The sequence below is a fragment of the Daucus carota genome, chromosome 2, assembly GCF_001625215.2.
Source record: "Daucus carota subsp. sativus chromosome 2, DH1 v3.0, whole genome shotgun sequence".
NCBI lineage: Eukaryota > Viridiplantae > Streptophyta > Magnoliopsida > Apiales > Apiaceae > Daucus > Daucus carota.
In genome coordinates this window covers 36,039,080-36,055,458 of record NC_030382.2, presented here as the reverse complement: position 1 = coordinate 36,055,458, position 16,379 = coordinate 36,039,080, and the positions used below count along the sequence as shown (strand labels likewise).

The window sequence follows — 16,379 nt, the reverse complement described above, 5'->3', positions numbered from 1 at the left end:
GTCTAAAACTTACTTCAAACTCAACATATTGGATTCAATAAAATCCGTTAAGATAAAAATGGATTCGCCTCTATCAAATCAAATTTTTATGACATTTTCAAGGACGTGTCTTATTTTTATTTTTAAGTTATCATTAAATCATTTATCAATAACAAGTTCACGCTATTCTATTTTTAACGCATCTCTTATCTATTATCTTCTTCGTAATAATAATTCAAATATATTATAATAGTAAAAATAATAAAATAACAGTATGTTAAAATATATGCACTGAAAAAATAATTTAAATACTAATATACTATTTTTATCATATTTATTAAAATATTACTATTTTATCACATGTTATAACATTGTTCAACTTGCTGTAAGTTGATAAAAAAGATTATCTGCGTAGCGTGCTGCATGTGTAACAGTGTATTTAAAAAGACTTTCTGTCAAATTTTTTAAAAAAATGAATCTGTATATTTTGTTAAAAGTAGCATCCGAAAGAGGAAAGATATTTAGAAGCTTAAAAATATCTCAAAAAATCTAACCCCTATTTATATTCTCCCCGCAGAATCATGCCTTTCGCACTTTCTGATTTTTATCTTCAGGATACTACTCTACTCTACCTTCCCTTTCTTCTCACTATATAATCCCCCATTCCCCTTTAACACCAATCCAAACACGCCCTTCCTATCATTTCTCCCTTTGACTCTCTCCCCAGCTCATCTCTATACATAACTCCATCTTATCCTTTACTTCATTGATTCATATACACACAAATATTATTGAATATGATGACTGATTACACCGGCGGCGGATACTCCGATGACGACCGAGTCTCCGACTGGGAGCACGGATTGCCTAACGTCTCCGACTTGACTCCGTTATCTCAGCCGTTGATCCCGCCGGAATTAGCATCGGCGTTCAGCATAACGCCGGAACCCTACCGGACTAATCTCGACGTGGCTCGTGCTTCACAGAGAACAATGTCATCTCTCAAAGGCCAATACAACAACAACAACAATAATAATAATTACATACAAGCTAATAATTGGAATTCATCGTCGTTGGATGAATTTCCAATCTCGGATCCAAACGGAGACTGTCTCCGTTCGGATCCGAGAAACTCGAGAAAACTCGAGACGGAGGTGGCTACCAAGAGAGCCAGGCTAGTGTGGACCCCTCAGCTGCATAAGAGGTTCGTGGAAGTGGTGGCGCATTTAGGGATCAAGAATGCGGTGCCGAAGAGGATAATGGAGATGATGAATGTGGAAGGGCTGAGCCGCGAGAATGTCGCGTCTCATCTGCAGAAGTACAGGCTCTACTTGAAGAGGATGCAAGGGTTATCGAGTGAGGGCTCTTCGGTTTATGATCAGCTGTTTGGTTCGACGCCAGTGCCGCAGAGTTTACGGGAGGGGAACGGCGGGTCGATGGCGACGGCGTATGGTGGACAAATGGTGGCAATGCCGGGGTATGGACAAGCTGGGATGTATCATGGATATGATTATAGATAATGACTTATTGGTTGGGAATAAGTTGAATTGGAGCTTTAATTTGGGAAAAAGATCCTTTGTTGGATTTATATTTGTATATCGATCATGGTGCTGAATTCATCATTGATGGGTTTATATGAATAATTGACATGGTGTTTTGTTCTAAATCCCAATTTACATGTTCTTTGTGCTATAACTAATGCATGCTATTGTACTGTACTGTCAAGTCCAATTGTAGTTAACGTAATCACTCTGATTTACCATTGCAACAGATGAGTTTTAAAACAGGGTTAATGTTTTGTAAAAAAAAAAAAAACCAGGGTTAATGTCATTATATTAAATAAAATATAGTATATATTTATATGTGTTGATAGTAAAATTATTTTATATATTTAATAATAATAAAATAATTTAGACTACAATTAAATTATATATGTATTATTTATAAGTTTCAAATGAGATTTAGTTACAACTCATTACAACTAATAAAATAATTTAGACTACAATTAAATTATATATGTGTATCTCATTCGGATATTATTGTTATTCAGAAAATATCATCCACATTTATCAAAATAACCCCTTGATAATCATCTGACTGTTGTCTTTATAAAGAAATATTTAAATATTTTTAGACAACTGTTGAAAAATGACTAGGCTGTTTATTGAATCAGTTGCGCATGGCTGTCCCGTCGTTGTTTATGATTACGTATTTTGATACTTTTATAAAATATAATTTCATAATTTTTTTAAATATTTTTTTAAATAAACATTCATCAAAATTTTATTCAGAAAAATTTATTAAAAAAAATATATTATAAAATTTTATTTTAAATAAATCTTAAAAAACGTTTTAAAAAATAACTTGAAAATTTGAGGGGGCGGGTAAGCAGTAAAACATTGTCACCTTCTAATTCCGTACGTGGGCTGTGGATTGGTGGGCTACAGCCTACACATAAGACATAACACATCTCTTTTATGAGATGTTAAATGACAGTTAGATCACTCAACTGGCTAGTAACTTTCAGTTGGGTCATTCAACTCAAAAAACTGTCAGTCAACTCATTACTGTCTTTAAAATTTTCAGATAGGTCATTGACCGTTACTAACTTTAAATAATGGATGAAAATTTGACTCAGCAGCAGAGTCAAATAATAGATGAAAATTTGAAAATTCGAGAAATTTGTTCTTGAACTTCATCTTACGATTCCAGGAGCTACATATCACCGTTTTTGATGTTCTATATACCAAATTGAAGCTTGTTTCGAGCTCTTTCTATTGATACCAACACCATTGTATAAGGTTGATCATTGCTTTATCTCGTTTTTTTAAAAAAAATATACGAATTGGGTTCTTCATTTCTGGGCTGTTTTGGATGTTCTTGATGCCACCAATAGCTTTTCCATGCTTAAGCGAGTCTATTTATATGAATTTTTGTATTTGTTGTGTTGCTAAATGGGTTGGTCGAGTTCTTAGTTTTTCTTAGTTTTTAATTTCAATTTTCTGCTTTATTCATTGATTGTTAGTATGTCTTGATATGGTTATGAGTTTGTAGATGTTATAAGCTTTATTTTGGTGTATGAATCATAAATTTTGCTTAAGAAACGAAGGAAATCGATATTCGCCGGATATCTTGAGCTTTTCGTCGGAAGGAATGGCTATTCGGCCGGATTTTCAGTTCTGTAAGGATTTAACAGAGGACCGTCTATAGTCAACAGGATTTAACGGCTGTGAAATTTTTATCGTGTTTGATGATTCACTTGCACACTTTTACTAGTTAAGTGACCTGAGTGACAGCTTTTTGAGTGCGATGACCCAGGTGAAAGTTATAGGCCAGTTGAGTGACCTAACTGCCATTTAACCCCTTTTATGAGATGATTTTCAGTTCTTTTTTGATGAACAATAAGATTTTATTGAACATAAAATCTAAGAACACAGTCGGGACAAACCCCCAAACTGACAACTACAACCTGATTGTGAAACAAAAATCGAGCTAAACAAATAGTCGTTTTGTTTTCAGATTGCTTAACAGATAGATATAAATATTCTTGATAATAAAAATGATTACAAAAGTTTCTCGAGCAATCCAGTCGACACCAACATCACTGAAAATAGTGAAATCACAATTGACCTGCGCACATAAAAAACCAGTGATTGAACATTGTTCATATCCATCAGCACCAACTGAGGTTGGGGGTACAGATGCCCCATATATTAAACAATCCTTTGTTATGCGAGGTGAGCTCTCGTGATAAGTACCACAATTCCAGATTTGAAGCGGGTTGCCCAAATCTCCCAATACACCGTAGAAATCATTCTTCACGCAACATGACAACAAATCAAAAACGCAACAAGACATACACCCAAAAATTGGGGACAATCAACGACCCAAAAAGATGGTACGGTAACAAGATCACACCCAAAAGGATTTAGATCTCGATTTTATTGAAAATTATTATAATAGAAATTAAAGATATAGAAATGGAGGAAACGGGATGAGAGGATGGATAGGATGAATGTGGTTTTGATGGAAGAAGGGGGCGGTGAAAGATGGATCATAATTATGAATGGCGGCTGACTCTCATTGGGTTTTTAGATGCTTTTCAGGTCTCATAAACGGAATCCACGTAATTCCTCTACTTTATACTTGCACTATATTTTGGTCCAGACATTAAAGACCAAAAATGTGCTTGTAAAGTTATTTCATTTAGATATTCTTTTTTCTTTTTAAAGGGATTCCCTTCTTATATTTTTTCATTTCATGTACTTTAAATTTTCTCTCCCCTTTAAATAGGAATAAACGCCGTGGATGAATTGAAATTATACAAAAAATCAGAAATAATCATCATATATAGAATATCACAACTTGTGTTCATTTCTCACAAGATAAACTGTGCATACTAGTGAAGTAATGATGACTACTGAAACTTTCGAAATGTGCGAATAAATCACAAATATCTATTACCGTATGAATCATAAAAGATCCACTGCGATCACAAATATCTCTTACCGTAAGAATCATAAGACCAATCACAAAAATATTCACTGCTAGTTGAAAGGAATGGTTGAGCCCTTTAAGCTTGAAAAGAAAAGATACCACTTGCAATAATATAATTACCACAACAGTTTGCTTCGACTCACTCCTTCAAACCAATTGGCTTCTAACTTGTTAATACTTGTGCAAAGACAAATAATCTCTTTACTTTGTTGGTAATATCGAAACTTTGAACCCTCAATATCTTGTTATCGAGATGAGAGATTTTGGTTACTTGAGCACACATAATGATATCGAACTTTGAACTCTCAATATCTTGTTCTGAGAGAAGATGGAGTATCTGATAAACTACTACACTGTTAGGGATCAATCATCAATGTAAACATTTTCTTTCGGTATCAATCACTAAGCATTATGAGATCTTTCAAGTGATCTAACAAGTTTAGCTGTCCATCCTAAGCATCTGACTATGAGATTTAAGTGCTAAAAAGTTGCTTAGCTAGAGTAAAGACATTTACTATGTTTAGTGAAGCTTACCGTCCTGACTTCTTGGCCCCTCTGGCTTGCGCTGCTTGCTTGAAGCTTTCTCTCCGTTTAGGGTAAATATCATGTGCTATTGATCCAACTGCAGCCGGGCAACTTCTCCAGTTTTCTTTTCTTCATCCTCCTTTTCACTCTGGCAGAATCTCTCCAACTTCCAGCATCCATGTACAAACTTGATAGCACCAAACTGCTTCCTGCACTCTCAGGCTCAAGCTTGGACAGATGCTTAGCTGCAATTTCAGCAATATCTACATTACCATGTTGTTTACATGCCCCTAATAGTGCACCCCATACAAACTTATCGCGTTCAATAGGCATCTTCTGGATCATATCATAAGCCTCGTCTATCTTTCCTGCTTTACCCATTAAATCCACAACACAGGCATAATGCTCTGATCTTGGCTTGATATGATAATTTTCTTGCATTGAGTTGAACAAAGCTTGGCCTAGTTCAGTCATTCCACCAAGACTGCAAGCCGTTAGAGCTGCTGTGAAAGATAAGTGGTCTACTTTTGTTTCTCCTTCATCTGCCATCTGATTGAAAAGGTGAATAGCTTCTTCGCAGTAACCATGATTTGCATATCCAAAGATCATGGAGTTCCAAGTAACTGTATTCCTTTCAGACATATTCGTAAATAAAGTTTTTGCTTCATATAGTGATCCACATTTGGAATACATGTCTATGAGAGCACTACTTACAAACGTGTCTTCTTCAAATCCTCTCACCACTGCATAACTATGAATTTCCTTTCCGTGCTTCAAATCTGCTAGAGTTGCACAAGCAGGCAAAAGACTACTAATAGTAGCTGAAGTTGGAAGCATGCCAACACCAAACATTTTCTTGAATGTATCAAAAGCATCCATGTATCGGAAATTCTGCACAAATCCAGAAATAACTGAAGTCCAGGACACTACATCAGGCTCTACACCGGAATCTTGCATCAATTGAAAAAGTTTACCGACCATTGATTCATCACCAGCTTGTGAAAAACCCGCAATCAATATATTCCAAGTTACCACATTTGGTTTAATAACTGTTAACTGCATTTCTTTGACCAAATTCAGAGCCTCTTCTACACACCTATGGTGAACATAGCCTGATACCATTACATTCAAAGTCACCAAATCCTTTTCACCAAAGTTATCAAACACCGACCTTGCCTTATCAATTTTTCCACATTTTGCATACATATCTACTAATGCACTTACAACAAATGCGTCAGTTTCAAATCCATTTTTAAGAACTACAGTATGTATCTTCTCTCCAGTACGTTTATCAGACAGGTGTCCTGAGGCTTTCAGAATGCTGGGGAAAACAAATTTGTTGGGTTCCACGCCTTCTACTTGCATCTCACAAAAAACATCCATAGCCTCCTGGTGAAAGCCGTGACGAGCATAGGCGCCAACAAGAACTATCCAGCGGCGGACGTTTGTTTGAGGAATTTTGTCGAATACTTTCCGGGCATCATTTAACTGTCTGCACTCGGTATAAAATGCCACAAGCTTGGAAGCATAATGGGTCAAACGAGATAGCCCATTAACAACCAGGTGACCATGTAAAGCTTTGCCTGATTGTAATGCTCGATCACGGCCGTAGATTTCAATGATTTTCACATATTCATCAGATGATAATGTGTGAAGCGAACAATGATCGGTAATGATTTTATTACAAACTGCTCTTTTTACAGAGGAGAGCATTACATCCCTAACAAGTGACAAGGGCTAGCAATATTGTATATATGACTGTTGCTATATTCTAAAATCTATTGAGTTCCTGTTTACAAGCAGCAGAATGCTTCACTTTCTACTTCTGAACCTTGTTAACCGGAAGTATGTATTATGAGATACTCATTTCCATACATCTCATTTCCGATTCTCATTCTTATTCACGATCAAAACACAGACATGCTTCCAGAGGGGAGAGCTTAAGCAGCCATTACGATCCGTTACCATTACACTTTTGCTCTTCCTGCCGGCACAAATTATAGTTCAAAGACAATTTCTCTTATATATCTATAATTTTTAGTTGAAAGACACACATTCTCTTCTAGCTACAATTTTTAGCCGATAGGAGGGAGCAATAATATGTTATCCCAGCCTTTGGTAAGGGTGATGATGGCTGATTAAATTCTCCCTGATCAGACCCAACAGACATTCCTCTGTTTGCAGATAAAAATATACAGAAGAAAATGATGCAACAATCAAGGTCCAAACCATATATCCCTGAAATCTGAACCTTGAAAAATTAAGATATCTGATTTACATAAACTATCATCTCAGTTGAAAAACACAAGTCGTGGCTTAAGATCAACTTGAAAATGAACATAAAAATGAAAAAAGAAAAAAGAAAAAAAGAAGCAACTGATACAATAAATTGTACATGAATTTTTTTGGTCCGACGTTTTCCTCTCCCAAACTCAACTTCTGATCACTAAACTAACTTCAAGATTATTATAGTATCCGGCAAAACTATGAACACGAGATATATCTCAGAATCTCTCGCCAAATCTAAAGAACACAGCACCCGTCCCAGAATTGTGATCAACAGCATACTCAGCTCGTATCAGACCTAACTTTACGCCAACACCATATGATGACCCCTGTCCCATACGCCTGTAAACCTCAGTTGGGTTACCCTTGACTTCTTTTGAGCTTCCCAAATCGTTCCCATGCTCTGCAAATGCATACACATGCGTGTTCCTAACAGGTACACGAAGCTCAGCAGCAAGCTGCATGTAAACATAGTCAGTAAAAATTAAGAAATTATTTGCATATAGTTTATCTACAAGCAAGTTATTATCACCTCAGACTCGACTATATTCGGGTGGTCCTCGTGTACAACTAATTACTGATCTTTTGTTTTAACATGAAAAATATACAGCCAGGTAAAACAACTAGTCCCAAATTTTTTCTAATAAAAATATAATATTTATTCACGACTGTACCTCAAGGATATTTCTGGCAGCGCCTAATTCTCCCATATTGTAACCTCTGACTGAATAAGGTCCCCCTAGAGTAAATGCGTCATAACTTGGAAGGTCTCCAACACAACCACCATAATGCCCATGCAGGACTAGCACTGGTGGTGGTGGTTTACCAGCACCTTCTTCTACTGCCTTTAGCTGGAGGAATTTGGTCCAAGTCAGGTGGTGACGATTGAAAAATGGGAACTTGCTGCCAATGAAAAGACCTTGATCTAGCTGCAGAACGAGTCAAAACCACTGGTATTAGAAAGACGCGGTAAGAAAAAAAAAACACAGTGATCATCTTACAATATGCCAAGATACACTTCTGACATTTTTCTTAATCTATAAACTTCATTTTTTTTTTTTGCTCACCTGAAATACATTTCTTTCACCCACAATTGCTCCATTGACAAACTTAGTGTTGTCTCTTGTGATATTGGCCTGTAAAAATGCCATCCGGTCAATGCCAGTGCCACTGAGGGTCGTTGGAGGTCCATCAGCAGTTACACCTCCACCTGGCAACACCCTTTGCCCATTTGCACAAATGTTACTGCTTTCATCTCGTGTTGTTATCTCTTCCATCACAATTCCATACGTGAACTTGCTTTGACGAGTGAAATTCTGCATAATAAGTAGTGATTTGTTAAGTGTGATAAGGAAACTTAATGTCATTACATATTGGGGGTATGTTGTGTACTTGTGTTTACCTCTGTGATGTTAGTTTTGATGCCAGCCCGATCAACCCATATTGGTGGGACTTCATCCATTCCTGGCCCACCAGTAAATACTGGACTAAGTTTCCTGCTGTTGAAGCAGCTAGTACGGAGTGTGCGATTACGTGAACTATTCAGACCATCTAGATATGGATGCACATACTCAAGTTTAAAAGCAAGATCATCCTGCAGACAGACACCCATCCTTTATTGTTAGATTTATAAGGTAAGCATACTAGTGATAATCTTTTGTTATGTAGCTAAGATAAACTAACCTGAGGATTCAGAAAGTTACTGGTCGTGACTGAACCAAGAAGGGACCTATTTAATCCTTTAAGATTTCTATGTTCAAAAGAAACAGTCCCCCCTGGCTGAATTGAAGCCTGGACAGTAAATAGATAGAAAATAGGACTTAGCAAAAGTACTTGGAATTGAAACAAATCTAATTAGACTGATCGCACACTAAATGGAAAACACTAGGTATAATATATACCAGAGTAGGACCTCCGCGTCCAGGAACTATACTCCATTCTGTGCTAACTTCAGCTGACTGCTGTTCCAGTTCTTTAAGTTTAATCTCCACCACAATCCCACCCTCAGTTTTTTCATCAGGGCGTGGATTGACTTCAATGTTAGAAAACAAAGCTAGAGAGTTTATATTGCGCAATGCCTGCTTCCCCCCTTCTATGTTAAATACTTTACCTTGTCGAAGCTGTAACCCACACATATCATCATTAGTAAAGGTTAACAGCCATGTAGTAAAAGAAGTCTACACAAGTCACATGTTAATTATATATATATATATATATATATATATATCAACTATATATGCAGTTGGGAATATATTGATACTACTCCCCTTTTCCACACAAAAGTATAATTGGTAAAACAGTAATCGTTTTTGTAAAGCAAAAGTAATCCACTTGCCTCTAATACTACTGCTAGGCACCCCCTCCCCCATCAGTTTACTGTAAAAAGAAAAAAAGATTGAACTGATAGAAACCACTGAAACCTACCGTCCCACTCATTTTGTCCACAATCAGAAATTCACCATTTATTCACTCATATTAAATAAGCTCATTGTATTTCAAAGATATTAACATAATTAATACTTAATTTACCATAATTACTAAATATGGACAATAATTTTGGGATGAGTAGAATAAGAAAAAAGAACATAATAAGTGGGACGGAGGGAGTATATTATGCCATCTTGTCAGTACTCAGAATTGTGAACATACAAGAGTATCGAGCCTTATTTCCCTCCCTACAAATAGTCTAAACAACTCTATTTATTCTGGGCAAGGTCTTATTAGAAATTTAAATACTTAAGCATACATTTGCCTCCACCTAGGTTCGAACTATCAACCTTAACAAACAAACTGAGCTTCACTACTTGTGGTCTGGGTGACTTGATTACACTCCGGATAAGTTGAGTTATAATTGATGTAAGTGCAAGCTTAGATTTAATTGACTACTGAAACTGAGCTCGTTTAAGGATTGTGAGGGTAGTTGTGTTCTTTTTTGTTAATCCAGGCAATCCACCCAAGAATATCCTTTCTTACTATTTTTAGTTCTTCCTAAATCAGTTCCCACCGACATAATATGCTAAAATGCAACAACTATTGGTCAAAATTAATCAACCAAATGCAAGAACAGATGAATACAACCTATACTATTCCCAAAGAAATAAAAGACTGAAACTTTGACATAATCATGTATGAGAAAATAAAAAAGAACAAAAAATAAGTTAATCCAATGTGGATGCAACACAACAATTGCGTTGTTACTTACATATTTGGGTAATTCTCTCCTGACAACTCCGAACTGAGTATTACCTTCACACACATTCCCAAGTTTATCCTGAAACTGTACCACCACCTGCGTAATATCCCCTTCCACAACCTCACAAACCACTTCCCTAGTATTCAAATTCCCAAAATTCACTACCTGAGCACACACATACCCATTATCATGATACCACCTCTGGACCTTATCTCTAATCTTTTGCAACAACCTGGCAGTCACCTGCCCTTCCACCGCCAACATATCCAAAATCTCCCTATGAGTAGAAGCGGGCAACATACAAGGCCTCGACCTATCCATTCTCTTCTTATAATCCCTCTCTTGACTCCTCATAAACTCCATCCTCTCCTTCTCACTCATCTCCATTGGATCCTTATCTGTAGTCTTTGATGGAGCCATCAACCCCACATTAATACACTTAAACCTATCCGCAACTGACCAACTACTCTCCACAAACGAAATTGCAATCCCAATTGTCCCATCCGGCTTAGTCGTGCTCTCAATATCGACTTTCTCAAACATGCCACACGTAGCCAATGTCTCGAGCTCTTTCTGCAGCTGAGCTTTCGTGTAAATCCCGCCAGGTCTAATCGTAACCATTTCGTTAAAAGAATCGTCACTGCCAATACTCTCCGAAGTCAGCTTATCGACAAACACAACATCTGAGACCTTATACTTCTTGAATCCACTCAGCTTGTTCATTTGCAGCACCACATTGGCAGATAAACCGTGAGGGTCCCACTCCGCTTGATTTTCATCTTCTTTCGCATTCGCAACCAAATACGACCGCAAGCGAGACCAGAAATCACCTCCGCCGGATCCTCCACCGCCACCTCCGCCGCCGGAACCACCAAATCCGCCGCCGATCCCGCCGTTTCCGGCGGCCAGGAGATGAATAAGGAAGCCGGAGCCGACGGAGACCGCAGTGAGAGCTAGAGGAGCCGAGCGAGATAGAGAGAACGGAGATTTGGCGGGGAAATTAGGGTTTTGCGGGGAGGGATTAGGGTTTTGGGGAGAGATTGAGCAGCGGATTTGGGGGAGGAATGGAGCGGCGGAGAGGGAAGTAGAGGTCGAGGAACGGCGGTAAGAGCGACGGGGAGTGGAAGAGATATTGAGAGGAGCTAGGGTTCCGGCGGCGGCGACGATCGACGCCATTTTATTTAGAGATAAGAGAGAGAGAGAGAGAGAGAGTACCCTAGTTGGCTTTCTAGTTGGGGCCTGGCCTGGGTACAGTGGAGACTACGATGTGTTCAAGTGTTTTATCTACATGCTAAGGTTGTGTACGGTCTAGTCTAAGGTAAGAGTTAACGTGCTGTCGAGAAAAATATGTAAATCAAACCATTGTTCGATAATTTTTTTATATTTACACATTAAATATAATATAAAAATTAATTTTTTTGATGAAATTTGTTAACAAAATTTATAATTTGTTTTCAGCAAAAAATTGAAAAGAATATGTTCGTAAAAATATGAAGGACCTACTTTTATTAAAAACAACAATTAATCTAAATTAATAGTTATTCTCTACATATGATTATATTTAGGGTTGCAAGTGTTGCAAGTCGGTGTTTGGGTGGGGTTTATAAGTCCGTTTCTGGAGTTTTAAGTTCGTACAGTAGTCGAGAATCACTTATAAAGAGTTAGGATTACCAGCTTTCGTTTCATGACTTCTACCTTTTTCCCAAACACTTCAATCATTTATTAGTCTTAACTAAATTATAATTTTACTTATTTTTTTACTTTAAGCAAGAAACACTTATTTTGAACTCACTCAGACGGCCCCTAAATTTATACAGGCGATAGAGAATGGATGACAAAATAACCACTTATATTCGCATGTTCTGGATGCGTGTCTATATACGGATTTTAGCACTGCGTCTCTAATGTTTATACATCGATTTCTTTGAAAATTATAATATGTATACGCATAATAAGAATGCGTGTTTTTTTTTTTTGACAAAAGCAAGAAGATTTCATTAACTTGAATATAATACAGTCGGGACAAACCCCCAACTGTCGATACAACCAGGTGGTAAAACAAATAGCATGCTAAAAACAATTAGATGATTTGTTTCCTGATCGTTTAACAGATAGAATTCAATAATTCTTGAAACTAAGAACGAAATCAAAGACATCCCAAGCGATCCAAATTGCACCAAAATCTCTGGAAACAGTAACATCGCAATTGACCATATCACATAAAAACTATTGATAGCCCAATGTTCAGAAACACCAATCGCATAAATGGAGATTGGAGAAGTGGCACCACAGCTATCTACATGCCGAATACCAGCTATAGACTTGCCGAAAGCACCCCAGCTATCTACATGCCGGATACCAGCTATAGACATGCCGAAAGTGTAAACCCGTAAATGATGAACAATCTTTGATTGTGAAAGGTGAGCTCTTGCAATAATCACCACCGTCTCAGATTCGATACAGTTTTTGTAGATCACCAAAAATATCAATAAACTCGTTTTCAACTGATCCAACACGAAATCAACCCAATCATGACTAAACAAAGACATAACAAACACTCCAAAAGGAGAGACACAACCACACACTCCAAGAGGAGAGACACACAAACACCCAAAAGATTGGGTTTTATTGAAAAGAAATTGACGAGGGTAATAATAAATAATAAAGGGGTTGGGGCTTTCCACCGGAGAAAACCAGTGGAAGCCCCTCGATTTACTTGAAAAAAGACAAACCCTAATAGAAGAGGAAGAGAGGAGAGGCGGCTGGGAGAGAGAGCGATATAAGAATGCGTGTTAGTGTACCTACGCATATTGATGATGCGTATCAGACTATCAGCTTACTAAAATAATAACACGTCTTCAACATACGTCTATCCTCTCATATTAGGGGTGTAATTCGGGCCGAACGAGCCGAGTTTCGAGCCGGGCGTAATTCGAGCCGAAGTTAATCGAGCCGAACCGAGCCGGCTCGTTTAACTAATCAAGCCTGAATCTCTGCCCGAATTTGACTCGTTTAATTTCAAGAGTCGAGTCGAGCCGGCTCGTTTAGCTAAACGAGCCAGTTTTAGCGAGTCGGGCGAGCGGCTCGTTTGATTTTACACTTAATCGAGCCTATATCTCTACCCGAATTCGGCTCGTTTAATTAAATGAGCCAGAACCTTTGCCCGAGCTCGGCTCGTTTAGCCGAGTCGAGCCTACTTAAACGAGTTCCAGTCGGGCGAGCTCGCGAGCCGCCCGACTCGAATTGCAGCTCTATCTCATATTATTCATTATTCATCTGGTGAAGCTGTGGATATTATTTACTTGTTCCAGCCACATCAGTCTTACTTGAGAAATCATCCGCTTCAACCACTAATCCAAGAATACAAATTCATTTACTTCAATGAAATTTAAATCAATTGTTGAAAATATTTATATAAAAAAATATTAAACATTTGTATATAGATTAAGGTACATGTGTATGTTTAAATATCTATTATAGCTGAAGAAGAGTAGTCCAGAGAAGTAAGAAGAGATATGAAAGAAGTTAGTGCTGATATTTTGAAGATATACGCACATGAAACATGCGCATCTCAGTGTTTAAACAGGGCACCTTGTATAACAATCGTTAATTTGGACTTTTATCCTTTAGAATAACGATATTTAGGTCATTTTCTCATCCGCTATATACGTATCATATTTGTTTTTGAAAACGATTAAATTGACAAAAAATTAAATCCAAATAACTTATGATCTCGGATATGAGCATTTTTATATCCGCTCCGATTATGTCTGATATTCTTTTTTAATGACATAATTCTACCCGGATAATGGCTGCAAGCTCTCGTCTTTTGCTTTCGGCGAGAAAAAAGACAGCAGTGTAGAACTCACACCACCAATACTGTTACGAAAATGATGATTTGCTAGCCGATGAATGAGAAAGCCGGAGGCAACGCCGATTGCGGTGATAGTTAACCGAGATTTGAGACTAACGAAAAATTTATTGTGCGCAGATATTTGCAGGCCCGGTTCTGAGAGTAGGCCAGAGGGGCAGGGGCCTAGGGCCCAAAAATAAGAGGGGCCCCAAAAATTTTAGGTTATTTAATTAATTATTTTTTTTTTGTCAAAAAAATTATTGTTTTCATTTATATTATTATTTTTTAAGGTAGAATATATTAAAATTATTTTTGTCAAAATAATTATTATTTTTAAGTTATCTTTTTTGATAGATTGATTGACAAAATAATTAAATTAATAAATAAGAAAAATGAAAGAAAAAAAATGGAAGGCAAGATAACTTGTCGATAAGAAAAATTAAAAGTGATACACAAAAAATAACACAACAGATCACATAACACATTACACATCCAAATATCCAGCCCAAATTTTATTTCAGCTCGCTGCTCGTCTCTCCTTCTCCCCTCATCTCCATCCCTTCTGTCTCCATTAAATCTGAATACTTTCCAAGAAAAACAAGACGTTGTAACCATTAAATCTCTTGGAATCTTCATATATTCTGAACTACGACACCTATTTCTTTCTACAATTTAAATAGAGATAAGTTCAGTTGGAAAGTGCATCACTTGTGAGTTTTATCATCCATGTATTGAAGTTATTCACAGATTCTGCAATTGATAAATCCAGAGTTTCTTGGTCATCAATGATTTTGCATCTCAGAAGGTTCGTAGAACTCATTTTTTATGAAATGTTGGATTGTGTGTTATGTCCTAATTTATAAATTGTTTGGAACTTTTTTTGTAATATATTAATAATAAAAATTTGATGATTTGAATATTTTCAGATTTTTAAAAAGGGCTCCAATTTTTCGTTTGGCCCAGGATCCCCGATAGTTCAGGATCGGGCCTGGATATTTGGGTCATTGATGCCATTGTGATGGAAGTGTTTTTCTTGGATCTTTACAGCCACCTAAACTTAATACTACTAAGAGCATCTCCAACGGCATTGGCTATAATCGTTGGCTAAATTGGATCTGTAAGACATTATATAAAATTTGCTGAACCTGTAAGACATTTTGCCACAATGGTACTGGCTATATTGATTGGCTATAATTTAAAAATAGTATGTTATTAATGTTTTAAATTGTTAAAATAGAATATATCAGTTCAATATGATAATAAATGATGTACAATCTTCCTACAGATTTTCTTACAGACCTGTAGAGGTTCGACAAATTTAGCCATCCATAGGAGGTTGGCTAAATTTATAGACAACAGCTCATCATGGTTGGAGTTGAGTTTTTGGAGCAGTTGGCTAAAACTTTTTATTTTAAGTATGCCAACTCACCTTTTAGCCAAGGGCTTTAGATGGTTGGAGATGCTCTAACAGAGTTTAAGTTTGAAAAGGATTTGTAATTCATGTTGGCATATATACTGTCGCCCCGGCTTTTTAGCTAAGCTGTGGAAGAATCTTGCGATGTTTAAGCAGAATTTTAAACTGAATTAATAATATATAATTAAATTTTTAGTTATAATATTTATATATTTAAAAATAATATTATGTTGTGGTAATAGCTTAAATTTATAATATTTTAATATAATTATAGTTATATTATAATAATAATAATAATAGCAATAATATTTTAAAATTAAAAAAAAATAGCAAGTCAACATATTTTGACCGCTTAATTCGCTTAATAATCCGCTTAATTTTTAAAAACGCTTAGTTACCCGCTTAGCACAAAATTAAAGCGTTTTAGAACTGATTTTGCTAGACGGCCGCTTAATGCGCTTTTTACAAAACTACTTTTTAGACTTAGAGCTCGTTTGGGTGAGTTTATTATTTATGACTTAACGTGACTTATGACTTAACATGACTTATTTGATAAGTTGAGAGCTTAAAATGTCTGTATGGGTAATTATTGAATTATTGATGGCTTATGGGTTATTAATAATATTATAATA

At 36.6% G+C, this 16,379-nt stretch overlaps 3 protein-coding genes across 3 annotated transcripts; 1 reads left to right on the top strand and 2 right to left on the bottom strand.

The window, feature by feature from the left end:
• The first annotated feature begins 559 nt into the window (after positions 1–559).
• Positions 560–1,645, top strand: LOC108208040 (transcription factor LUX). The gene has a single exon (XM_017378515.2). It carries the CDS (start codon positions 777–779, stop codon positions 1,497–1,499), a length of 723 nt encoding a protein of 240 aa, XP_017234004.1. The 5' UTR covers positions 560–776; the 3' UTR covers positions 1,500–1,645.
• A 3,039-nt stretch (positions 1,646–4,684) lies between these two features.
• On the bottom strand, positions 4,685–6,854 carry LOC108207034 (pentatricopeptide repeat-containing protein At5g59600). The gene is made up of 2 exons (XM_064087295.1): positions 5,011–6,854; positions 4,685–4,813 (listed from the first exon to the last, which is right to left on the bottom strand). The coding sequence occupies exon 1, from the start codon at positions 6,712–6,714 to the stop codon at positions 5,080–5,082; it is 1,635 nt and encodes a 544-aa protein (XP_063943365.1). The 5' UTR covers positions 6,715–6,854; the 3' UTR covers positions 4,685–4,813; positions 5,011–5,079.
• Positions 6,855–7,234: 380 nt separating this feature from the next.
• Positions 7,235–11,748, bottom strand: LOC108209286 (protein TOC75-3, chloroplastic). Its single transcript, XM_017380109.2, has 7 exons — positions 10,490–11,748; positions 9,189–9,407; positions 8,971–9,078; positions 8,690–8,881; positions 8,355–8,603; positions 7,962–8,216; positions 7,235–7,745 (listed from the first exon to the last, which is right to left on the bottom strand). Exons 1-7 carry the CDS (start codon positions 11,654–11,656, stop codon positions 7,506–7,508), a joined length of 2,430 nt encoding a protein of 809 aa, XP_017235598.1. The 5' UTR covers positions 11,657–11,748; the 3' UTR covers positions 7,235–7,505.
• Between the last annotated feature and the right edge of the window lie 4,631 nt (positions 11,749–16,379).